This window comes from Crocodylus porosus, unplaced genomic scaffold, assembly GCF_001723895.1.
Source record: "Crocodylus porosus isolate Cpor-Errol unplaced genomic scaffold, CroPor_comp1, whole genome shotgun sequence".
Classification (NCBI taxonomy): domain Eukaryota; kingdom Metazoa; phylum Chordata; order Crocodylia; family Crocodylidae; genus Crocodylus; species Crocodylus porosus.
The window spans coordinates 45,483,612-45,510,218 of NW_017728931.1; the positions used below are offsets into that span (position 1 = coordinate 45,483,612).

At 40.8% G+C, this 26,607-nt stretch overlaps 2 protein-coding genes across 4 annotated transcripts in view; one reads left to right on the forward strand and one right to left on the reverse strand.

Annotated features, from left to right (window-relative positions):
• Window positions 1-11,287, forward strand: part of STAB2 (stabilin 2) — a 138,566-nt gene extending 127,279 nt beyond the window's left edge. For 2 of the 3 annotated variants that reach the window (XM_019544757.1, XM_019544759.1), the window contains 4 exons: window positions 965-1,069; window positions 4,831-4,959; window positions 6,918-7,037; window positions 8,147-8,991. In XM_019544757.1, coding sequence (XP_019400302.1) covers window positions 965-1,069; window positions 4,831-4,959; window positions 6,918-7,037; window positions 8,147-8,197 — 405 coding nt within the window. In that variant the 3' untranslated portion in view covers window positions 8,198-8,991. Of the gene's footprint in view, window positions 1-964; window positions 1,070-4,830; window positions 4,960-6,241; window positions 6,252-6,917; window positions 7,038-8,146; window positions 8,992-11,100 lie in introns of those variants that run through there. The other variant, XM_019544760.1, reaches the window with a different exon arrangement.
• A 789-nt stretch (window positions 11,288-12,076) lies between these two features.
• NT5DC3 (5'-nucleotidase domain containing 3) overlaps window positions 12,077-26,607 on the reverse strand; it is a 29,236-nt gene continuing 14,705 nt past the window's right edge. Inside the window, exons 5-14 of the mRNA XM_019544761.1 lie at window positions 25,315-25,405; window positions 24,012-24,149; window positions 22,452-22,512; window positions 22,129-22,231; window positions 21,905-22,006; window positions 20,291-20,372; window positions 19,860-19,946; window positions 16,079-16,219; window positions 15,521-15,585; window positions 12,077-13,535 (exon numbers count right to left, since the gene is read on the reverse strand). Of these exons, the coding sequence (XP_019400306.1) occupies window positions 13,274-13,535; window positions 15,521-15,585; window positions 16,079-16,219; window positions 19,860-19,946; window positions 20,291-20,372; window positions 21,905-22,006; window positions 22,129-22,231; window positions 22,452-22,512; window positions 24,012-24,149; window positions 25,315-25,405 (1,132 nt within the window). The 3' untranslated portion in view covers window positions 12,077-13,273. The remainder of the gene's footprint in view (window positions 13,536-15,520; window positions 15,586-16,078; window positions 16,220-19,859; window positions 19,947-20,290; window positions 20,373-21,904; window positions 22,007-22,128; window positions 22,232-22,451; window positions 22,513-24,011; window positions 24,150-25,314; window positions 25,406-26,607) is intronic.

The window sequence follows — 26,607 nt, forward strand, 5'->3', positions numbered from 1 at the left end:
GGCTTCAGTCTACAACCATGCCCAGAACATGTTGTGTGGGGCAAAAAGTTGTTTGCATCTTCCTGCACCTGGCAAAGCCAGTATACCTACAACACCACCAGCTGTAGGTTGTCACAACTGCTTCCAAGCTCCCCTGGTAAACCTAGACCCCACAGATATAGGAAGCTGGACATATGCTATCTAACCACACAGAGAGAATCACCAGCCAGAAAGATCCATCCTCTTTGTGCCATACAAACCAGAATAAAGGGACTTGGAAGAAGCTCAGCATTGTTGCATGGGAATCCGGGGCTCCACGCATTTGTCAGGTAGATTTAAAAGTTCTGGGGGTGATAACAGGCTTGATGGATTAATCTCCTGTTACTCCTCCCATTCTGTTTCCAGATTGCTGAAAAGCTATCATGCAATGCCTATTTAAGATCTGTCTTAAATGAATTGTCTGCCTATGTCCTTAGACCAACACAGCTACAACCTACACCCTTGAATTGGCTAGACACCCACTTCAGAGCATCCCCAGCCTGAGGTGTAGCTTCAGCACAGACAGCAAAGTTATAGGACACAGAGGGCTATGTGATCCCTCCAGCTTAATGTTGAGGTACGCTGGCAGGATGGCATGGAGGAAGATTCCCTGTTGCTCTGGTTATTGCACTTGTTCTGTTGATAAACAACTAACTTTACTATTGAGCCAGGCATAAAAATGTGATACAGGCAAATAGTGACTGAAGTCAACCTGCTGGCTTGTGAGACCACAGCCCCGCTCCTGCCAGTAAATTCTGTTGTAGAAAAGCCCTGGAAAACTGGAGTGATCCTGGGCAATGGCATCCTGTAACCAGGCCAGGTGTTTGCTTTCAGCAGCTGTATGGTCACACAAGAAGCTGCCCTCTCTCCAGTCTCTGAAAAACCTGAGAGAAATAAGTTTTATTTTAAAAAGTGCCTCTGTTCCTTTTGTTTTCTTCTTGGCTAGGAGACCAGTTTTGTGGATGGAAGAGCTATTACTGAGTGGGATATAATTGCTTCCAATGGGATAATCCATGTCATTTCAGCACCTTTAAAGGCTCCTCCAGTACCTGTAAGTTGTTTTTCCCCCCCTTCTTTTCTTTTCTAAACTTCTTTCTGGAGTTCATTGCTGAAAATTATGAATAATTTGTTCACAAGATCTACCTCTAGCACCTTAAAATCTGGTAATTGCTCCTTTGGGGTTTTTTCCCTCTTTTTGGTTACAAATTTTCCTTTGAAAGAAGTTGAAAGCTTTAAAAGGTTTAAACCCTGAGGACAAGTTTACCACTGGAGCTCTTCAAAAATGCCAGTTCTAGAAACTGAAGCATTGCAGAACAAGAACGCATTGGGCCTTTATAGATGTGCTCTGGGAGGTGGGGAGGGAGGGGGCTCTTCAATAAGCACAGCTCTGAGAGCCACACTAATTAAAGCGCCTACAGCATCACACGTATCAGCATCTCCCATGCTGAAAAAAGGTGGCAGGGGTGCTTTAACTAAAGCTCTAATCAGCTTTACACATGATGCTGGAGTCAGCTGGAGCACGGCAATTACCACACTCCAGCAGACTCACTGAATCAGGTCGGCTCCAGCTTGTTGTAATGATGTGTATTAGAAGCCCTTGTTCCCATCAGGACTTTTGACAAGAAGCAGGCAGGTTGGTTTCCAGTCAGGTGGGTCAGTGGGTGGGCTGGCTCCCTAGCTCCCTCAGTAGTCCAAGCTGACCATCCCTCTAGATTTGGTGTGCAAGGAGGGTATATACACACACATACTAAGCTGGCCTAAAATAAGGAGACTTAACTAAACCAAATTAAGTTAAGCCATATCATAGCATACACATATACAGCTCCTTGACATAGTGGCAGCCATCTTGTAAACTAAGCTGACTTACCTAATGTGGCCCAAGATAAGATACCTCAGAGGTGTATTATCTCGGGCTGCATTTATACCAACTCTGCTGCACATATGTTTATATTCTGACAGTTAAATCAGCTTTAAAAAAGTTAAGCCAGCTTAACTGTCAGAAAGTTAGTACATGTCTATGCACCCAGAGGAAGGCCACCTGGTGTTCAGCCTGTTGGGAGTTCAGGTTGCTCTGGCAATTCTTGAAAGTTCTAGTTTGGACAGACTAAAGTTTCTGTCCCATGGAACAATTTGCATCAACTTTTCATGCATTTTAAATCTGAGATCATCATCATCAAAATATTTCAGAAAAATAACATTAAGTGGAAATTCCAATTCCGACACTACTGTAGTTATCAAGTAATCATGTTCAGAGCAAAGAAAACAAGTGTAGTGCAAGGTTCATTGATGCTCTTGGGCCCTCATCTTGGTGTAGGCAGATCTGACACTTTGAGCTGTTTTGGTTGGAGTGTTACAGACAAAGGACTTCTATAAAAGATGCATTACTTTACCTTAACTAATAGAGCGGAGGGGGAGAGGATGAGTTACACCACTCTAAGATAGGTTACGTGGAACACCTCTATTCCCCCCACAGTTCAGATGCAATCATACCATTCTAGACATATTTTACCAGTGTATTTTATTCCTATACAAACAAGGGAATAAAGCTTAACACCACAAAGCAATTTTATACCGATACCAGTGCATCCATACCAGGAGTTATACTAGTATTTTGGTAAAAGGTTACACTGCCCTGACACCACACTTATGCTGAATCACCATGTAGCCTAAGATTGTACCATTCCACTGCACAGAATCCCAAATACAAACTAACTGTGCTCTAGAAAGTTACATTCCCCCCCACCTGTGGTAAAACTGGCTGATGGTAGGGTTTTTTCCTAAGAGAGGACCTCCTTTGAAAAAGGGATTGGAGTATTACAGCGAGCAGCTTGGTATTTTGTTACAAAACACTTTCCTTTGTAAGGCGCTTAGATCTACTGATCTGTATTATCATTTCTACCCAATTCAGTTAAACAGCTTAAGTTAAATAGTAGGGATAATCTATTTTCATTCCCAGCAAATTTCAAAGGGTCCTACCTCGTCTCTTTCTTTTGTACATTGGAAAGGTCTCATTCACATTCACAGTGCACCAGTCCCAAATCTCCCTTTAGAGAAAGTAATCAGCTTGCTACTATCTCAGTTGGTTTCTGTGTTCCCTGAATGTCCCTAACCCCTCTTAGTAGTTACTATAAGGAGTTCTGAGGGCACCTATTGATGGTTGCTAAGACCAGATCACAGGCAAATGAAACCTCATGCTCCCATCTGTAATTGAGCTACTTGTGACTTCAAGGTAGAATTGGTGTAGGAGTGGTGTGTGCCTGCTCACAAAAAGAGGGGAGATCTGGACTGTTTTGTAAGGACTTCTAAAAGAAAAAATTGGCTGTCATGTCCAAACCACAAGCACCGCCACCCAAAGTATTTTTTCCCCCATTTCTGCTGTTCACCCAGCAAACTGAAACATATCCACTGATGCTACAGAACTCTGGCTCTGTCATTGTGGGAGGCCGGGGGTACAGGTGTATTGATACTTAACAGTCAACCTTTTTGTTGTTTTTTTTCCTTCTTCACTACCACCCCCCAGGCCCATTCCCTATAACTAAACTTGGTTTGCAAAAATCCCTTCTAGCCTGCCATCTCTGGAAATGCAAAATGGCATGGGAGAGGGGAAAAACAGGATTAAAAAAGTCAAGTTTATAGGAAATTTATAGCAGGTGCATTGTAGCAGTATGTCATGTTGTGTGTCACCCCATTTCACTAGCTAGACTGGCACTAACATATTGTCAATATCTTTAAAAAGTCTAGCTGTGTTATTTAAAAGTTGTATGACTAAGAATAAATTTCCAGATGACTTAGCACCAATAACTGGGGGGGGGGGGTTGTCCCAGAGCAAGTTTAATCATTTGTTTGTTTGTTTTTCGGTTGTTTTTTTTTTTAACTAGGCCATAAAGCTAAACACTTACTAGGGAAGCATCAGAATCAAACCCTCCCCACTTCCACCTGGGCCAACAAGAACAAAGGATGGTCAGCAGTTTGTCTAGATCACCTCTACTTTGGCAGGAATTTTCAAAGCAACCTCAGGAAATTAGCCATCCACTTCTCATTGGAATTTGAGTGCATTCTGGGTACCTAACTCTTAAACACCATTAAACATATCAACCTAAAAGGCCATTTATAGAATTGTCAGTAATTTCTTCACAGAACGCAAATATTCATGAGTAGAGTGGATGGTGCTCCATGTACCATTGATCTAGTTAAAGTAGGGTAAAAAGGGACCTTTTTTTTTTTTAATCACAATCAGGAGATTTTTTTCAGGGCAGTGTTTATGAAGCCAGCAAGGCTGAGAGGGGGACATTGGTGGGTGGGCAGGCTTTTGTGCGCTGGAGAGGTCACTCCAGCTTCACTTTATTTTCAAGCAAGGATTCCCTTCAGTGAGGCAATGTCTCGCTCAGCATAAATCTATAGTCGTGCAAGACAGATAAATGCCTACTATGAAGCTGTTGGGTATCCAGGGTGTAGCCATATTGGTCTAAAGAAAAAGCAATCAGAAGTTGTGGTAGAGGTGATATCTTTTATTAGACCATTTTTTTTCCAAAAATCTATTCTTTAATTGCAAGCTTTTGGGCACAAACACCCTTCTTCGGGCATCAGAGAAAAGATTGTAAAAGTTCTTGGTCTAATAAAAGAACCACGAGTCCTGGTTACCATGAAGCTGGAAGTTCAACTAGAAAAGCAAGTCAGGGCCTGAATAGTGTCACTGCCTCCTCTGCAGCCCTGGAATTCTTTACCAAAACAACGTTTTTCTACACGACTCTGCTTTTGAACAACGCTCAGCAGAGCTTCCACAATTCACCATCTCTGTCTCTCTCTAACTAGCATTCTCTACATGCTGCATCTGGAACAGGAATCTTCTTTGCCACCATCCTGCTTATTGGAATCCTGGTATTTATTGGGTACACTTACTTCAGATTCAAGAACAGAACCAGTGGCTTCCAGCATTTCAAGGTAGGAGACAGGAAAGAGGGTTGGAGTTGACTGTGAGCAGGGATCAGTATCTCATACCCACATTGTGAACAGCTATGCCTGAATATATGATTTCTATCCACTGACATCTGTCTCCAGTAATCCTTTTAAAAAATATACCTATGCACTTCAAGGTCCCCAGAAGAGGGATGTTTGATTAGCTTTGCTTTTGTGAATTTTAATCTGCTCCTAAACAGAGATGCAAAAACTCTCAGGGGAACTGTAATAAACAGCCTTGCCTGTACAAATCTGTGACCTGCACAAGGAGACTCTCAGTACTGCTTCCCAAAAAAAGACAGGTCAAGAAATATGCAGTCTCTGCTTTCTAGGCTAACAAGGCTGCTCCCCCCAGCTGCTAGACACTAAACATGAAAGAGGTGAGTAATGACCTCTTGAAAACCAGGCCACATGCGCTGTGGGGAAACAGCATGCCCACTTGTCTGACCCAGAATAAATCTGCATTTGCTGGGGATCTGGTCATTCCAGAAAGACTCCATAAGGCGCAACAGACTTGCCTAAAACTTGTATTCTCTAACAGCCATGACACAGACACTAAGGGCACTGACAAGCATACAGGTCCCCACTCTAATTCCTGGTGCTCCACATAAAGTGCCATGAGTTAGAGTGATTTCCCCACCACACCCCCAACAACGCTGACTCAACAGATGTTTATCTGTTGGGCTGGGGGAAGAGGGGGACAGAGGCAGGGGAGGGAGCCAATATAGGGGAGGAGTTGGCTGCCTGCAGACTCTCTCCCCTAGCCCCCCAGCTCTGGTGCCGTTTGCAGGAAGGGATGGGGTATAGTGGTGGGTGAGCTGGGATTTGCCATACCTGAGCTGGAGGGGGATGAGGAGGGGGCTGGGAGGGATCCAATCCACCCACCCCCCATCTAGCTCAGGTCAGGCAAACCTGAGCTCATAGCTCCTCCCTCCTCCCTTCCTGCAGACAACACCAAGGACAGGGATGGGTTGCATCAGCCAGCCCCGATCCTGCTGAGAAACTGACCTAGGGAACAGAAGTTCTCCAAGGCGCTCTACTTTAGAGCACACGTCACATCATAGAAAGCACTCTACAGCCATGCAGGGGGCTGATCGTACAAGTGTCACTTCTGTCAGCATCCTAAGGTGCTACAGAGAGAGAGTTCATTTGAAAGTCTAATTACGGTTTCTTACTAGAACCTGTTCTCTTATCCCCATATATTTTGCTGTTAAAAGACATTCCTCTGAACTTGTCCACAGCGTTTATTTGAACTACCCTTCGATAGAAAAAAAAAAAAGGCTAGAGTTTTTTAAACATTAAAGCATTTGCTATGCTTCTGAAACATTCTTAGAGGAAAAATTGTAAGAGTCAACTAAAACCCTTCCTGCACATTTCCGTCAGGGGAAACAAACCAGCAACAATAGGGGTGTTCCGTGCAGGTTACCCAAAATGGGGTAAGAGTGGTTGAAAGAGTGTACAGGCAGTCATTCTGACACCTTGTAAAAACACAAGGTGAAAGCATCAGTTAGTTCATTAGAAAAAAATCTTCCTGGAGATAGTCACGAGCTCCTCTCCCTTCTAACCCTGTATACAGAACATGTTAACTCTTTTAGAAATGCCAATATTAAATAAAGGGAAACATATTTCATATAGGGTAGTATCCAAGACTGGAGTGGAGCTCCATTTGCTAGACACTGTTCCTGTGCTAACAAGCATCTGCAGGCAGACAGTGGGGGAAGAGAGGAAGTCCAGAACAAGACCACTTGCCCAATAATCATACAACAAAGCCCAAACTAGAACTCAGGTCTCAATTCTACACCTGGCGCACTAGCTCATACTGACTCCAGACATAGCAATATAAATTATTTAGTCGCATGAAGCACAGCCAGGAGTGAAACTCTGAATGCTTCATTTGATAACAGAATGATGGAATCTAATTAGATGTATATGGTTTTCTGCAGTCTATAGATGACATTGATGCAACAGCACTGGACAATTCACAGCCTTCAAACATTACAAATCCCTCATATGAAAGTTCTACTGTGACTGCTCCACCGGAACCTACCTATGATCCATTTTCTGTAAGTATTCAGTGTGGTTTCCAACTGTAGTAGCTAGCTTAAGATCACAGAAAGAGTAGATAATTATACCAAAAATACATTAGTTTAGAACTGGGAAAGTATGTCCACGCTTCTTACATAGTTACCTACTGCTAACTGTGCTGCCCCAAAAATAACACTGTGAATACTAGTACCAGAACTGCAGGCTACTAGACCAAATCTTGCTCTGCAGAGGGACTCCAGTTAAAATACTGGTGGCTGGTAGTGATTTGTCTATGTGGAACATCATTCCCTCTTGCTACAGTGGTAACAAAAGATGAAAAATATGTAGAATACACCTAATTTTAAGACCAAACTCTTTACCTCTCCTAGAAACCATGTTACAAACAGGAATTTTCACTCAACATTTTTCTTATGAGACATGCATACAGCTTTTGTACAAAGTATTTCTGATAAATGTGATGCGACAACCATGGACAATGTTTGTAACGGAAAGGGTCATCCCTAGGGGTGTGCAAATTGGGGCAACTGTCCTGGGCCCCACGCTTTGGGGGGCCCTGCAGAGCTGGGTGGAGTGGCTGTGGCAACTCCACACCACCACTGCCAGCTTCACATTCAGCTGCTCACTATCCCCTGGCCCCCTGCAGCAGGGGGTGGGACCCAACATGGGCTGATTTGCCCTGGGCCCTGTCCCCTGCTTGGGTTGGCTCTGGTAAACAGGAATGGGGGGCACTATATATGCACCCTAAAAGACTTGCAGGGAAGAGAGTTAAGACAACCAAAAGGTAAGTGGTGTGAATCCTTATTGCTCAGTTCAGAGCATACAAGCACAAACTTAAATCCCATTGACGCCTTTGTTGACTTCAACGGAATGCAGAGTTGAGGACAATTTTCCTTTGCCTATTGTTTTATCATGAGCATAAAGGGCATAAATTCCTTTCTGGATGCAAGATAAAGCATCTTGGCAGGATATCTAGTCAAGAATTTGAAGTGAAGTTTAAGTTTTGGTCTAGGTTTTAGTTTTCCTGGTGCACGTGCAAAGTATACACATACAGCAACTCACTGTCAGATAAAGCATATATTGGACAATACTGAGTCAAAAACTGAATTTAAAAATTTATATTTTACAGGATTCTGATGAACAGCAGCTTGTGACGAGTGGTCCTCAAGATCAGTTTTGAAGACTGAACTTACAGAATTAGATTGTGAAATGCTTGTCTATGGGGTTTTAAAAAAACAACCAACACAACCCAACATTTACTGTGAATCATCTCCAAAATGATCAAAGTACATTTAAAATAATCAATCAATCACACCAACAATTTAAGTTTAAAACTTGAATTGTTCATTTGCCTTTACGCCTTCATTTTGTTTTGGGACTGAAGCAAGTGTGAATATCGAGAGCCTAAGTTTTTAAAAGGGAAAGTGACTGAACAAAGAAAGCAGAAACTAATGTTCCTTTTCTGTCACTCTGTCTCTTTCCTTTAGTTTAAACTGTAGCTCAGGGCGTTATGAGATAGTGAGTTGGATTATACCAATATATAAGTCAAACTTCATATGTCAAAATGCAAAAATATAAAGATCGGAATTGACCGACCAGAGTTAAGCAGATCCCATTCTTCTCCCTCAAACATATCAAACTTTAAGGACATAGCATTTGCCAGAGAACAGCCCAAGATGACTGTTTCCCAAAGCCCAGCTGGCAACTATTTCACAACTCATGCCCTTGTATAACAGATATTACCTTTTCAAAACACACAGGCATTCTGGCCATTGACCTTAATTGGTATATGCCTGCTATTCGTTCACCACTATAGCTCCGTTTTGTCTTGGGGTTGAATCTAGATGTGGTAAACACGGAGCTTAAGCCAAAAACACTTAATAGCATTAAGACATTCATTTTTAAAATTGTTCGCTTTTGTCATTACTGTTCTTCCTTATACAAACTGAAGTAAATGAAGATGCAAATATGGTATATGCCTGGTTTCACATTATTCAGAATTTGTCATCTTTGGAAAGGGGAGGAAATACTCATCATATCAGAACTAATAGGAAATGTAGACCATGTATGATTACTTATTAGAAAAAAAAATTGTTCACCATCTGTTCTGCCTTTCACATTCATCTTAAGAGGTTTGTAAAGAGTAAAAGTCATCCTCTGCATTGTTCATATAGATTAAGTTGATACAAGTACCCTACATTTCACATAAAAGTGTTACATGGACAATAGCTGCCACCTTTTTTAGGTACACTATATCAAAGATAGCCTCCCTGTTGGCCATTGATATCAAATGTTAATTCTGACAACACATATACTGGTATTATCTTCTACAATGACTCATTTTTATAGCAAAGTTTTCCTTTATGAAAATATCCCAAGATGCAGGTTATACAAATAAACCTCATATGTTACAAAAGCCACATCGGCCCAGCGCTTTTTGATGCAGCAGATCAAGCGTAAGTATTGACATCCTAAGTTTAAAAGCATCAGTGACTGAAGGACGAAGCTGGAAATTAACATTCTTTTTGTCATTCCCTCTCTTTCCTTTTCCAACTACCACCATTAAAGAATAAGAAATCCCACTTACACAGTTAATAAACTTGCCAGTTTCCCATCCATATTGTCCTTACTGGACAAATAAAATTGAAGACTCTTACAGGAACAAAAAAAGATAAAACACATGAACTTTTTTATTGTGGCAAAATTAAATAGTTTATCATAATGGTTACACTCTTATACAGTTTTACTAACCAAACTTTATTTTTCCTCTAGATCAGAAGATTAAATTTTCTGGATTACCAATTTAGACTAGATATAAACAATTCACCTCATTTTGATGTTCACCTGAAATAAGCTTAAAAAATTAAAAGGGACACTGTCCTTTAAACATGCTGTAAAATCTGCGTGAAGTCAGCAATGAAAGTGTTAAAGAAGTAATTAACACAGAAAGCAGAACTACATAGTTAAAGAGCTGAGGCAGTTAGAAAAACTAAACATTTTTAAAGTTATGCCTAAATAAGAAAAGTATTCTAGCACTGAAAATATAAATGTGAATACTTAATAAACTTGTCAAACTCATATTTTACTGTTTGCTGAAAAATATGAATCCCCCATCACTAAAACTTGTGTGTAGTATATATTAAAGAAATTATGCAATATGCTAAAAATTTAAACTTAACTGTTCTCACAGCTCTCAATAGCTATGAACAATAATATTTTACTGAATTATGAAATTAGACTTGAAACAATGCACAGTACAGATTTACTAACAAAACCTTCCCACGCAATATCTATTTAATTGTTCTCGTTTAACACATGACTAGTATATCAGGACTGACTTTTAAACCAAATTTAAAGAGACTAAACATTAAGTGTCAACATCAAGAGCATAAGCACCAAAAAGTTGTGACAATGCACAATTTTTAAATATGACATTCACCATTCAGTCAGATGGAAAAAGCATAGTGCCTTCATTGCTTCATTAATTAGTTATACTCTAGAATACAATCATTGGAAAAGTGTTTTGAGATCCCTGGAGTATGAAAGATGCTATGTACAGTACAATCAAAGTTTCTGTTCTAGCTTAGCATTATGACAATAAAGTCCTGAAAACTAAGTTGGGGATTCTGCCACCCACAGATTTCAGCATACAAAATAGATTTCTCTTAAAGAGATCTTGTATAATCTCGGCAAAAACACACCTGGTAAAGCTAAACTAAGGATCAATGGAGATTCATCCTCCTCCCCATCAAATTAAAACTCATGCATTTCAAGGTGAGAGAGAGAGAGAGAGAGAGAGAACGAACACTTAGGGTGTTGTTCTTCAGGCTTGGAAAACAAGCTCAAGAAAACTGTGAACAAGAACATCATAACCAACCTCCAGGTCAGCAACAGATTTACTTCAAGCATCCAGGACATTTGGAATTATACAAGCAGTTTTAAAATACATCCTTCACTTTGCAAACATGCTTTTTAGAATTTGAAAAATATTGCATGTGAAAAACATTCCAGGCACACAAATATTAATGAGTGGAAAAGACTGGGAGAGGTAGGGGACAGGGGAGAGGAGGAGGAAGGAAAGGGAAAAAAGAAGAAAAACCAACTTTTGGTCAGCAAAATTTCATTTACCTGATGATCATGGTTGGAAGCAAATTATGCCCTAAAAGGAAATGAAGAATAATTCTTGCTGTATACAGTTTGCTAGTTACATTTTCAGATACTACTTAAAATTTAGAAACTTTAACAGATAAACTATATTTTTAAAATGGTTGAATTTTGGCAGGGGGTCAGACTTGATGATCTGCTCAGGTCCCTTCCAACCCTACCAACTATGAAACTATGAAATTGAATCAAACTATGGAGGTCCTAAAATGGTTGGGTAGGGAAGCACTGATGAGAGAAAGCTCTCTTTTGGTCACAGAACAGGAAAAGACCCTATATAGAAAACACTTCTCTAGTGGTTTAATAAAGTGCCTGTTTCAGGAAACGTGTCATAAGATGCTTCCTTTGTGCGAAATACAGGTAAACTTCAGTTCAGTCTTTGAAACATCAAGAACTGTACAGTGTGAAGTTCCTGCTCATCTATTAACATAGGACATCAGTACTTTAAATAAATATTCTTGCTTGTCCATACAGTCACAGTTATTTCACTCCATCCAATTAGTCTCTCACCTCAACTTTGACAGTTGACAGTTTTAACCAAAAAATTAATTGGATATTTGCTTTTCAGTTTTCCTTGTCTTACTTTTTAAAGTTCTTTGGCCAGTCATGTACATCTTTTGAAATGTCAAAGTTTACATAAAACCATTTTCATAAATACATATAAAACATTATAAGACATCAGTCAACAATGGAAAAAAGCTGCATGCTGATTTAGTGTTCAAATGCCGTCTTTTGTGAAGAACTATGGTTCCCAGTTTTCAAAAGATGCATAATTCCACATACCAGAGGGCAGGTGGTCCAGCACTTTCTGAAAATTATGTTAATTCAAGGTGCATTAAGCTGACCACAAAAGTTAAAAAGTATTATTAGTCACACTTGTACATGGACAAAGCTTACATTTTTTTTGTCATGGGTGGAACAAAGTATGATGCTATGCTAACATAAATGCACACAGGGAGAAAAAGCAGCCTCTTAGCTATGAATCTCAGAGTATGTCCATGACTGCAATCCCTATTGTAACTGCAGTATTTTATAGAAACACCTGAGCTACTTCTGAACAAACTAGCTCAAAGGTGTTTAGGTGCAGCACTGCACAACTCAGTGCAGGGTTGAACACCTACCCCAGAACTTACCACAGCCTAAGGCCTGTGCTGAGCTCTATGCTATGGAGTCTACATTCCTACTGGTTCCTGTACTAGCTAATTCAAAGCTAGCTCAGGTGCAGTCACTACAATGCACTGCAATGCAATCATTGTTGTGACTGAAGCATAGGCCTGCTCTCTGTAGGACATGATTAAAAGCCATTATATTTTGAAATATGGCAAGGGAAGTTACTAATACTACACTATACCTGACCCTCCCACCTCACAGTCAACCAGACAATAGTGCTCCGAATTAAAAAATGAACTTCAACATTTTCCATCGTGTCAGAATATAATCAGAGTCACCAGCTGGAGCTCCAGTGTCAAAAGGAAATAAACCTTTTTGTCTCTGTAAACCAGAAGGATGCAGAGAGGAGTTTTGCTATGGGGAAAAAAAATCTGTTTTTCCAGCTAACATTCTTGAAGGTCAATGTTCCCCTCCATGTGCAAATGTAACAAAATCCACCTTTAAGAGCAGTTACACACAGAGAAGAGAAGAGGACAATAATGCATAAATTCTTGGTCTGTTAATGTAGACCAGTTCAAGAGAGGCAACATGGATGTGCAAGATGAGTGTTTCTCAATGCTTTTAGACTGAAGGCACCCCTTGGAAAATGCCAGCTCTTAGCTTTCACAATGATAGAACAACTCTTCTGTTGCAAATAACTCAGAAAGACCACAATAAATCAAAATGTTGATGAAATTGTGGGTTCCTATTTAAAATCCCTGGTTTTATCTTGCGAATCATATGTAGGGGTTTGCACACCTAAGAGTGCTAATATTCGATGGCACCTTAAAAGGGTCTCATTGCACCCTAAAGTGCTGCAGCACCCTTGTTGAGAATTACTTCACTAGATGCTTTACAGAAGGGCATCTACATTCTGATAAAATGAGTTGGGTAGATGCACTCATTGGTGGGAAGGACTAATGACACTGATGAACAAGCCCAGCACTCATTTGATCTGAAGCATCTCTTGTAGGAAAGGTATTCTGAATGTACCAGTACACAGTTGATCTGACCAGGTAGGAAGCTCATGCTGCAAAGGAGTCCTCCTTGGATAAAATGTGTAGTTGGGATCATAGTTCAAGAGACAACTGAGTGATGCCATGTAAATATCAGCAAATCGAGACAACCGCCGTAGAAAATAGGTTGGATTCTGGTCGGTTCTGAATAAGCTCCCAAACTGTGAATTGAAGAAGTTCTTAGTAGTTTCCCTGTCACAAGAGGAAAAATTAAGAAAAAGGAGAAAGGAAAAAAAATAAGCACCTTTTACCAGCTACTACTAATTCAGTGGCATCTGAAATTATCAGAACTGGTAACATAATATAGAAGTACAGTAAAATCTCTGTTACCCAGCATCCCAAGGGTAAAGGGATTGCCAGTTATATAAGAAGTCCAGTAACTGAAAACCTCCAGCAGCCATATGCAGAATGGTGGCAGCACAGGGTAGCGAGTGGTGGCCGTTGCCACCACGTGCAAGCCACTTAAACTCACTTCAAAAAGTTTCCCTGACATTCTGTTACTTATTTATTAATAATATTAAGAATCTATCCTAAAAACTTGATCTTGCTTCTACGGAAACAAACATCAAAATTGCCACTGACCTCACTGGCATTACACAAAATCTTAAGTGTGTCAGATTTCTGATTTTTGGGGGGCTGGAGAAAAGGCTTTTGTCCTTGTCAAGTTCTTAATAATTCCCATTTTTCCAGGATATGGGAGAAAGAAAAAGAAAGGAAGCCAGAGTCATCAGCTGGGAGTTATCTAGCAATGACCAACAGAAGTAATTGTTCCTTGCTCTCTTGTCCCACCCATCACTGAGTTGTAGCCTGTTTGTGACCTCACTGACTCCCCCCGTACGACAGTTGAGAGTTTGGAGAAACACCGTACCAGCTGTTAGAAGTCTCTTCATTGTACCAGCTGTTGGAAGCCATAACCCTGCTCCCCAGCTTCTTTAATGGGTTCCTTCTCCAAAATGCACTTCCACCTCCAGTTTCTTAAAAAAAACTATATACACTGTAGAATGAGTACCTGCAATGATACCTGCTAAGCTGCAATAAATTGAACCATATTCCCTAACCTACCCAACCAGGAGCTACTTTGACCAGGGCAGGGTGGGTCTCTTTTACCTTCCCCAATCTAGCAATAAGGGAAGTACATTCCTTTCCAGTCTCAGTCCCATGCTGACAGCAGGACACAAAACCTGGTCCTGATGTGATCTTGCAGGAAGGAGTTGCTCATCAGGGTATGAGACCACTCCAGTGGGCAGGAAAAGTAATTATATACAACTCTGGTGTGTAAGGATGATGGCTTACCTGAGCAACTCTCAGCTCAGGTGAAGACCACCCTGCCTTACTTCCCCACATAAGAAGGAAAAGATCCCTTAAAAGGAGACAAGACCCCTTTCTTCCCATTTAACCAGACAAAGCCTTTCCTTCTGCCTTGAAGTTGCATTCCTGCTTCTACAAATCTCACTCTTGAGCTCTTGCATTCCCTCCCATCTACCCCGGTCACCATTTTTCCAGCTAAAGAGGACTGGCAGGACGCTTTTTGGTTCCAAAGGCTTTCCTACCAATGCTCTTTAGCCAACTATTACCATTCTCCCTCTCTTTTGAGGGAAATGGGTTTGTTTGCATCCTTTAAAAAAACGTGAACTCCTCCCCCACAAAAAAAAAAAATATCTGATGTTAGATCCTATAACATTTAAGAGAAATTTAAGTGCTGCTCCCTCAATTCAGAAATGTGGTTTTGAATTAAGCATAAGTTGATCTATAGAGCTGTTAGCAATGGGTACAAATTGAATATGGAAGAGGCACAGAGAAACACAGAAGAATTTGAGACTACAAAATCAGGACTGTGCAGGGTGAAAACAGTATCAGGGTAACATCAAGCTATTTGTGTGGGACCAAGATCATAATGTACATATTGTGGAGGTAGGAGGGAGAAAAACCATGACAAAGCTCTGCAGTTGGTGTGCAAGTTCACGGGGTCTGTAAAAAGAGACAAAAACTGCAGAAGAGGTAGATAGAAGATAGCTATGCATCTCATTTCTTTCCTATCGGTAACTATAACAGAGGATATCAGTTGCTGGGGAAAAGAAACTGGGAAATTCAAAACCAGAAACCTACTGAAGAGGTTGATATTAAAATTTTCAAGTTATCATTAAGAACACCCAAATATAAGAAAGTTCATTTCTTACCTCATTTCTTTTCTTTCCTTTTTCCATTCTTCTAAAACTATTTGAGAATCTGGATCTCTATGGACCTGAACAAAAAATATAGATACTAAGTAACTGAACATGCCATTTATAAAAAAGTGCTGCTTGAGAGAGTCTTTGCACACTGGAAAAAAAGTTTGAAAGCGAGCAAGCATCAAATGCAATAATCAAAGAAAAGAAATATGCAGAAATCTGTTATGCCCTACCCACCAAACACAAGCTGAATGCCATGGTACATACACAGATTCTTTTACCAACAGACTTGAAGAAAGAGTTTTTGCCAAGTAAGCTTTAAAACACAACATTATTTTGTTGCTTTTACTTCCGTTCGGTATATTTTGAGACCCATTAGAACCTGTGAAGAAACTAGCTGAATAAAATTCAATCCTTCTTGCAATTTTTGTTCATCTACAATCAGATTTAAAGGCTTAAATGTAAAAGACATAAAATCAGACAGAAAACACTTGTAACCTGACTTGTAACTTGAAGAATTGGCTGAATTCCCTCTGCTAAATAAAACCTATTTAAAAGCACACAAACCTGCATGTGCTCCAGTAATCCAGTCAGGGTTTGTAGCCAGGTCATGGTTTGAATGTATTTCTCTGTGTTCATGATTTTAATCTCTGATCGTAACTCTGGAATAATAGCACCAGTGCGCCAGCCATGCTTCAGAGTCAAATCCTATTTACCAACAAGGATAGCAAAATGTAAATGAAAAATTTCTTACAATTCTTTAGCCATACAAGGGTATCAAATTAATTGCTTCCTATATGTAAGCAGAAATCCAAAGCCCGTGATTGTCAGGCCCTCCTAACACAATACAATATTTTTAAAAATACACTTCAAATTCTGCTTTTCCAAAGTCAGAGGACTGATTCTGGTGGGGCAAAGGAAACTTCCCATTGTTCAGTGTCACAGGGTACCAAGTGCTCAGTTACCCTGCTCTATAGGCAGTCTGCCCAGCTCTCACCTGCCACACCACGATGTTATACACTGGTGTTAGTTTTTATACAGCGTGCAAAAGGCTGCCCTGCTCTTATAACAACCAGGGATCCAAGTTTTCCATTTTCCATGGAAAAACAGAGAAAATCCTAGATTTTTTCCCCGCTTTACCAAATGCAAACACAGATTTCTCATTTTACCAAAGAAACCCACAGATTTTGTAGTTTTGCTATGAGACCTCTACAAGCTGTCAGACTTCCAGCCTGCAGGGGGCTGGGAGACAGTGGGAGGAGGATGGTCAGGCAGAGGACACACTGCCCTGCACACTGGCCCGTGGGAGTGCACACAGCAGCAGGGAGCCAGCCCCCCCTCCCCGCCCCCCAAGCCTGCAGCAGGGGAGAGAGCCAGTCTCCATGCTCTGCTGCACTGCAGCAGCCGCCACCTCCTGCCGGAGGCAAGAGGCTGCAGACACAGGTCCCTGGCCCCATAGCCCTGCAAGCTGTGTGCCCCCTCCAGCAGGGCTGCGGGGGGGAAGGAGGAGAGTAAAGTGAGGGGCTTTTCATTTTAAATCACGGATTCAGGGGGGCGTTAATCAGCGAATTTGTGATATTTTAATTGGGGAAAATCAGGATCCCTGATAATGATCACCCGGATTGTGGTCCTGGCCATATGTGCCAACTGCATGGCTCCATACCTTCCCTACGCCATGCCCGATGCCTCGCAGATGGCATCCTTACAGACGTTCTACCAATTGTTGATAGCGCCCCTCACTAGGCCTTCTGACCCCTCATCCCCCCTCAGCCATACTCTGGGCCTTGACACCTTTCACACAGCCCCTTCCTGGGCTACCAGACCCTTGATCTCCCTCTCAGCCCCACTCAGGTTGCCAGAACCCTCAGTCTCTTCTATGGCCTCTCAGACCCCTAAGTCTCATACAACCACTCCCTGGGCTGCCAGCACCTTTTGGTCCCTCGTCCTGGACCATTTTAGTTCTTTACTCTCCTGGCTGTTTTCCAGGCCCTCAGACCCACCCAGTCCTGCACTCTAATCCCAGCCCCTCACTACACAGCTGGACCCCTCTGGTCCCACTATGCTCACTGGGCCTCACTATATTCCTCAGACCCCTCACCAGGCCCCACTATCCAGGCCATCTGATCTGTCTGGCCCTGCACACTATCCTTTGGCCCCTCACTGGGACACACTCTATTCCCCACCCCCTCACTGGGCCACTGGACACAAGTGCTTTTCTGTTGGGGTGTGATCCCCTAGCCTTCCCCCTCCATGGAGTAACCCACAAGTGGGAGTTGAGGCTTTCCAGTGCCTCACCCTCGCTTTTCCCTGGAGCGGCACATATGTGGCATTTAATGGAGGCTGCCCTGCCACAAGCAGCCCCACCATGCTAACCAGCCCCAATAGGGTGCAGTTTCAGATCTTAACCAGGACCAGTCTTCAGGCCTTCCTGATCTTACTTGTCACTCTCTGGCCTTCCCCCAAAATGTCCTATGCCCCTCCTGGGCTGCTAACCACTGGGCCCCCTGGCCCCATGTCCCATCTGACTCCTCCACCTCTGGCCCCCAGCTCACTCTCAGACCCCTTCCTTGATCCCTCATCATATGGCCTACCACCACCCATCATGAGCCCAGCTGCATGCCCCTTGATCACCTCCTCTTGGCTGCAGCTGCACAAGAACCTTCAGCCTCTCTGAAGCCCTGGTCCCACCACAGGCCAGTCAAGAACTCCAGGATCTCCTGACTCTGACAGTCTCTGCCGTGGTCTATTTCACCCTTCGGCCCCTCCTGGGCCCTGGCCCCATGCAGACCAGTCAAGATTCCCAGGGTCAGTCCTCAGCCCTCGTCTCTGTGGGTCCACCCCTCAGGCCCCTCCATAGATCACTTCCCATCTCTGGGCTCAACCAGAGCCCTCCACAGGTCCTCCCTAATGCAGCTTCTTCCTTATTTGGGCTCATCCAGAACCCTTAATAGGCCCCCATATTCTGCCCCATTCACTGGGTTCACCAAGACCCTTCACCAGGTCTCCCAAACATTTAGCCCCTCTCTCAGGGCTGGCCCCCTCAATAGGCCCACAGACTCTCAGTCCCTTTCCCCAGATGTTATTCTCCTTGCTGGCATTCAAGAGCTGCAGCCTTCCTGCTGGGTGCTGTTCCTTCACCAACTTCCAAGATGTTACTGGCAGCCCTGTTCTTAGGGTCTGGGCTTATACCCCATCTAAACCCAACTCTCCTCCAATCAGGTGACTCCCTTGATCAGGCCTAGCCTCACCTGCTGCCCACTCTGGGTCAGCTGACTCTTCAGTTAGCCCTGACCCCCACCTGCTGGGGGCTCAGCAGGCTGACTGACCTCTTAAAGTGGAAGGTACATCAAGTGCCCTGCCACACACTGCATCAAGGAACTCTACTGGCATAAGGTCAGAGGTATCAGGGGAGTGTACACAGCTGGGCAATGCTCCACAGTATTCATGTACTTACCTCCCTTGGCATAACAGACCACAAGACACTCCCCCTATTAGCTGCTAAAACTTCCACAATTGACAGGTGTTATCATGAGGCAGCTGCCACTAGTTCCCTGTGCTTTCTCCTTCTCTGTGCCTATGCAAAGTACAACTGCTCTTCTTTTTTTTCTCTTTGGTCCAGATTCTGCTAACCTTAATACTGCATGAGTTAAACCCTAAACAGAACAAGATAGAATGGAGGGTCCTGACATTTTCTTCCACTGCAACATAGTATGCAAAATACTGAAAACCATAGGATAAGGGAAGTCACAAGACAATCTTAAGTAGCAATTTAAGCCAATTGCCTCTATCTTACTGCACAAATAAGATAATCTTACTAACCTATACCTTGATGCCACAGCTTAACTGTTCTTTTATTTGTTTTATGTGGCTGCCCTTGATAGCACGGCAAAAAACAAGATGTTGTAAGTAGTGACAGGAAGATTGCTTCCTGTAATTGAAAACAGAAGCTCATTCATTTCTTATTACAAATGCTTGTAAATGTCATCCAAATCAGCAATATACTGTATGGTAGGACATCCACATTTATTCTCGGTTAAAAATGAGGCACCAAGTATTTGACTCAAGAATGAGGGCTTACATTCCTGTCCTTGACAATTTCGGAACAAGCTCAAAGCTACACAGCAGGTGCTAGATAATATAATCATCCTTCTTTGGAAGCTATTTTAAGTTTTCCCAATGCTTCAAGCCACTTTTCTGTGAAATTCTGTTAACTTCCACAAATTGCACTGGTTTAAAATGTAATAATTAGGAACATCAACATGAGAGCTTCTTGTTTTGAATTGCTTTTCAAAACAAAAAGCAACAGTTTTTTTTTCAGGAAATAGCATTAGGAAAATAAATTGCTTACTGCCAGATCACTGTAAATGTGGTCACCAAAATACAGGACTCTGGAACCCCTCCAGCCAGTAAGCTTCAAAAATTCATATAAGTTACCCTGCAGAACAACAACAACAAAATATGTATACCAAAACAGCATCCAACATTCCTGTTCATGAACAATGAGAAAACATGTTTAAAAACAAATTTAAAAACCACACTGAAACACTTTGAATTCCACATTATACATACCATTTTTATTACAAAAATGTACATAGAATATGTATATTACATATGAGTATATTGAAAGCCCACAACAATCATTCCATTAGTCAAATAATTCTCATCCACCGTTTAATCTGATTTAAAAAAAATTATGAAGGTTATGAAAGACTTAAGATTCTGGCAACTGGAAATTAAATTTATAAAGACAATGAGAGAATGTACTGTAAGTGTACATACCTGTTTATATATCTGGCCTTTCTGCAATTTGTGAATTTTGTCCCAAAGCAACACTCCCCTTTCATTCACCTTCCGAAAAGGTCTTAAAAAAGAAAGATAGAAACGTCTGTCATGCTTGTCACAGTGCTGAAGAGACTGCTTCATCATATGCCAATCTTTCAGCAAAAGAATCAGTTTAAGTTTTAACTAAGGCCTGATAAATCTAAATGTATTTTATAACTACTGGGCCTTGATTTATAGCAATAGACAGCCAAACATTATCTTGTATCTTTTTCATATACATAAAATATTATATATACAAATATAAAAAAAGTTAAAGAAACTTTGCTCAGTTGTTGTTTTCTCTTAAGTTCCATAACTAGCTAAAGTAAAAGTCTCAGGGTTGGCAGTATGAAGCTACTACGTCAACAAGTATTAACTCAGAAGGGAACAAAAAGAAAATTGGGAATGACATATAGATGAGATTCTTTAATACAGGGATATAAGTTGTAGCCATATTGGTCTAAGGGTATAGGCAGGCAAGTTTCTTTAGGTAAATCCGGTATCTTTCATCAGATCAACTAAAATAGTTGCAAAAATTCTTTGCAAGTTTTTGGGTACAAACATCCTTCATCAGGCTGAGGAAGCATCCCCTTCCCTCACCTCCCCACCCGCTTCTCACCCCCTGACTGCCCATCAGTGAAAATGCAAATTGAGGCACTCTCACATACTGGCCTCTAGATTCCATTCTGTTCCATCCAGAAAGAGCACAAGCCAACTGCAGATGCTTCCTCAGCCTGACAAAGGGTGTTTGTACCCAAAAGCTTGCAAAGAAAATTTTTTCCAACTATTTCAGTTGATCCTTTAATATAGGAGTGTCAAAGACCCAGTATGGATCCTGAACCAGCTGGGGCAGGCACTGCATGTGGTGAGGGTCCCAGAATGGGTACGTGTAGTGGATCCAACATGGGTGGTGGAAGAGAGCAGGGGGGTCCATGGGCCCATGGACTAGCCTCATGCCACTCATCCTGCCTGGGGAGCCACATGAGTTTAATACCCCTGCTATGTAGATGACTGTGACATGTACATATAGGGAAAGAACATGTTCTGAAATGTAACATTTCCCCCTCTTCCCTCCTCCTACCAAAAGGAACTGACTAACTGAATCATACTGCAGCAAAGGAAGACTACTGCCCCTAAACAATATTAAGTGTAAAGGAATTCAGGCTTTCTAAAAAAACCCAAGAGAAGGCACACCAAGTTGTTTTACTTTTAAGACCTGCCTGCCCTAACACCAGTGATTCTTAACAATAACATTTACAATGAAAGCCCTAAAAATGTGCTGAGTTCCCTAAACCTAACTGAAAAAAAGGAAAGCATTCAAGATGTGATAATCAGGAAACAGCACTCCCTCACTCCAGCAGTCCCATAATAGATATCTGAAATACAAAGCTGGAAGTTGAGGCTCCAGAGGCTTGTATTCTTACATTTTTCCGTGACTTTGAAAAGAAATTGTATCTGATGAAATCTCGCTTATAAACCTCCATAAATACAATTTTATACACAGAGTAATATATCTCACACCCTTACACAGAGTGGATTCCTAGAGCCACACTGGACTGGCAAAATACTTACCTTCTCTTATCATTGAAGAAGTTTGGCTTGTCAGCCTGTACAATGACAACATCAAAAAGATCTCTCCAGTCCTTTCCAACTATGAACTTCATACCCTTGTCCCTACAGAAAGCATGGCAGCATTAATGAAATACAGCAGTAGTGAGCTAACATTTACGATAACACAGAACACAATACCCTCATTTTTATGTTTTAGAAGTACAGTTATGTGGCAGCTCACTTACACAAAGCTACTTGGACTGTTTGTGATGAGAAACATTTTCTTGCCATGGTCAGCCAGCTTCGCTAACACTGCACGGGTCTGCTCAGCATAGCAAATGTACTTTTCTAGTAAAAGATATTAAAATTCCATAGAACATCAATTCAAAGAGAATACTTGGCTACATTCACAGAAAGCCATATATATTTAATTAGGAAAATCTTATAAAATAAATGTAAAATGCCAAAAAACTTCATTGTATTGCAAATTGTAGAAGGGAGATGAAAACTAAACTGATAATTAAAACACAGAGAAAAATTATCCATGTTTAATCTCACTGGTACTTACCAATATCTGCCTCAATTGCTCTGTACATTATTCCTTTGATGTGTACATCCCTAATTGAATCCTGTCAGGATAGCAATACAGCATTAACAGTAAAGACCAAAGAAAAACATCTTTTGAAATCTGAATACTCTATTCACTTGTACCATGCAAGTAACTTTCTTTTATAACAATTATTCTCTTTGAAAAAACAAACTGGAAAGAGAATAATTAGCATAGACTAAAAAACAAAACAAAAAACAAAAACAAACAATTTATTCCCTTGAGGTGTTCACTAGCTATACGTCACTATTGCTCTATAAAGCAGCTTATCTTCCAAGATGTTAATTTTAAGACTTCCTGGAAGCATGTAACTTGAAGCAGCAGGGTCAATTAGCTAAAAAAAACATTGCAAAAAGAGAACCCTAAGGGGTAACATGAGGCTAAAACCCTTAGGAAAGCCCCAGTTACACCAAATTTCTGTTGAGCTTTGGAGTACAATGCATTCCTCTCCAGCAGAAACTGAAATCGTAATCAGACAGCTTTTCCAGTTAGGATCACTCTCAACTACCCTGTCATTTAATGAGATTTATGAACAGACGATAATAGCTAAAACCTTAAGAAACAAAACTAGAATGAACTTTAAAAGCATTTGGCTGGTTTCCTCGTCTGGATCTATAACACACTTCCTAGTAATACAGCATTGCTACCATTTTGTCACTGGTGTAAGCTACAGTCCAGGTCCTGTCAAAAGACAACACCAAAACTTAAAGCCAAACAAGAAAACAAAAAACGATGGAGAAAGAAGCTAGAGAAGAGGCAGAGCTTTGGAAACTTCAGAACTTCTGCCAAAAAAGTGATAGCTAAATAATATAAAGTTATTTGGGAACTGTAGAGTTTGCCAAAATGTTTCTCATCCATTAGGGAAAGTGCAATGGAATGTACAGTTAAGTTTACCACTCACATACATAGCTCAAGAGATGTAGGCTGTCTTAAAAATTGTAAAAATGGGTAGACTACAAAAATAATAATGTTAAAAAAAAGCTGTAAAAAATAAACTAGAAACAACAGAACTGCCTTCAAGAGGAAAGAACACGAACTTCTCTGGTGCTATATTCCTATGAAGTTATTCCTTATTTCCTCTTTATCAATTTGAGTCTTTTCCAGGTACTTCTCTAGGAATTAGGAGGGCTGAAGAGCTCCACTCAAAGCTGCCATAATGGATAAGGTGTGTGTGACAGGAGGTGAGGCAGGGGGTTCTAAATGCAGACAGTACACATGGATACTTCAGACTGGAAATCCCATTTAGTATTATGCTGCTTGCTAATATGGAACAGCATCCAATGCACATATTTAAATACTGATCCAAACTTTCTCTCACAAGAATGAGTCTCTTGAATCTAGACCTCCTTCCCAATCTCCTGTCAACTAAGTACCACTCAGAACAAATCCCCTGCAGCCAACTATGTAAAACTGTGGTTCCACAACAGACTTAACTAAAGGAGAAACAGAGGGTTCAAGCTTTTTTACAGCCATAAAAATACAAGTGGTGGAAGTGTCAGCAATCTCAGCTAAAACTGATACCTTGACATCTTTGTACAGATGAACAGGCTCATAGTCTATGTTGTTCTTCAGAAAATATTCATTCACACAAGAAAGGAGAGTCATCTCTGGCAGAGAGAATATATCCATGAACTGTTTCATTGTGTTTCCATGTGAGCTCTGCAAATAAAAAAACCCATCTGAAATATTTACCAAAATGAAGTCCTATATAGGACTATACAAATGTACTTACTTCCATTACTTAAATCAGAATTATTTACACTAACAAAAGGGAAACATCAAACAACCAAATCAGATGAAGTTAAAACTGTCCAACTTTTAACCACAAATTCTATGGATGAATAAGGATACTATTTCATTTAAAAACACACACAAACTAGGTGGGGGGGGGTTTGTTTTGTTTTGGTTTTTTTGCTGTTTAAAAGGGGCAAAAAAAAAAAAAAAAATCAAGTGAAGGTTCTTGAACGCATTTGTCAAGAAGTTTGCAATCTACATCCCCTCCAGAAAAGGTACACAGTATAAAGACAAAAAATGATACGACAAGCTAACAAAAACAGACTACAATTTCAGAACATTTTGCTTCCTTGAAGTGAGATGGTGAAAATCAAAAAGATCTTGCAATAATGACTACACACTAAAAGGAACACACAGTAATAAAGGTTCCAACAATTGGAAGACCTCAACCCAACCACTCTCAAACCAACCCCTCCCCTCAAAAAATATGTAGAAAGCCACTAGACATGCTTGGCTTGAGGCTACATACAGGCCAAGACCAGGCAGGAAAAAAGCAAAAACAAACAAAATCCCCCCCAAACCTTCTTTAAGACTATGCCATGAGGAACACAAAACATTTTTCAGGATACTCACATATCACAGTCTAGTTTTAATGCCTTCTGACAACATTAAAAGGGAATGTGTCAGCACCACTCATTGACCCTAAAAGGGTCAATACATCCCTCCCTAGCTAAATGAATTACTTGGTGCAGACACAAAATGATGGACCTACCACTCAACACCAGCCCTTTTGGTGTTACTGAACTGAGCTGTGTGAAGGAACAATGGGGAAGCCCCTTCATCTTTCTATGCTTCTGTTTCCCATCTGTAAAAGCAAGGTGATAATCCTTGCTTTCTCCCACTCTTTGTCTACCAATTTAGACAATAAATTCTTCAGGGTAGGAACTTATGTTGTGTTTGTACAGTGTATAGAGCAAAGTACTTGGGCATTACAGTAATGCAACTAATAGGAATATTTAAAAAAAAAAAGCAAGTCTTATATATGATTTCCATTTGTTTTCTAAAAACACAAGTAGTTGATAACTTTTACCTTTCCATAAAAGTCACTCATTTGTTCCAGAGGGACATGGGATCCATCGTACATTGCAATGACTTCTTCATCCGGAACAACACTGAGACCCCTGGCAATACCAATATTAATTTCAGTTCTAAAGTTCATCAGATATTTCAAGCAATTATTGCATGATAGCCTGTCTGTACAAAAACAAAAACAAAAAACCCAACAACTTGGGCCCCAAACTTCCTAAAATACTAATACTATATCAGAGGATCTCACGGGTCTCATAACTTACAGACCAAGCTGTTCCTTAAGACAGATTCAGATCTTGCCAAATCACAAACAAGTAACACTTTAACAAAGTTGACGCACACAAAACACATTCCAATTTTAAGCTCTTTTTTCTTTCTTCAAAAAAAAAAAAAAAAAGCCTATTAGCTTCCATTAAAACTACCCAGGGCTTGTAAAGAGTAGATGGAGCTTCTAGTTTTTCAACAAAGCAATTCTCTTCCCTGTCTTTGTTTCATAAGGCATTGATAATGCGATAGTGTTTAAACCAGATTATTCTGCGGTATGACCTTGAAAGACCGAGGGGGAAAAAATGGAACTTTTATTACTAAATAAAGTTTATTTAGTAATCTCAATACAATTCAGTCTCATTGAGTTTTAAATGATAATTAAAGGATTTGTGACAAATGTTAAATACAAACTCATAATATGAAGGGGTAAGGATGTCCTCATTTGTCTTCACAATTCTCAAATGGATCATTATTTAACTCTTATAGGTTTTTCTTCTTCCAACTAACACCCTTTATTGGAGCGCACTGGATATATCAATACACCTCAACATCTGGGTCTTGTTTCCAACTCTCCCCCAGATTTCTTGCAGAACCTTATGCAAGGCAGCTGACTTCAGTTTCTTATCTTACCTTAAGTGCTATGAGGCTTAATAACTACTGACGATTTTTTAAAAAAAAAATTATAGATTCTATCAGTATTTGAAAATGGAATGCACTACTGGAAACAAAGTATTTGATATTATCCATTTTGCAGCAGGGTTAGGGAAAATGAGACATTATTTGCCCAAGGTGCATATAGTCACTAACAGAGCCAAGAATGGAACCAGTGAACAGTGATTCCTGTTCTAACCCCTGCACAATTTTGCCAAGTGCTTTTGAGAATGGGTCATTCTTGACCTGGAAGGATGTGGGCAGTGGAGTCCCCCAGGGCTTGGTCCTTGGGCCTGCACTGTTCAACATCTTCATCAGGGACTTGGATGAGGGGGTAAAAAGCACACCGTTCAAATTTGCTGATGATACTAAGATG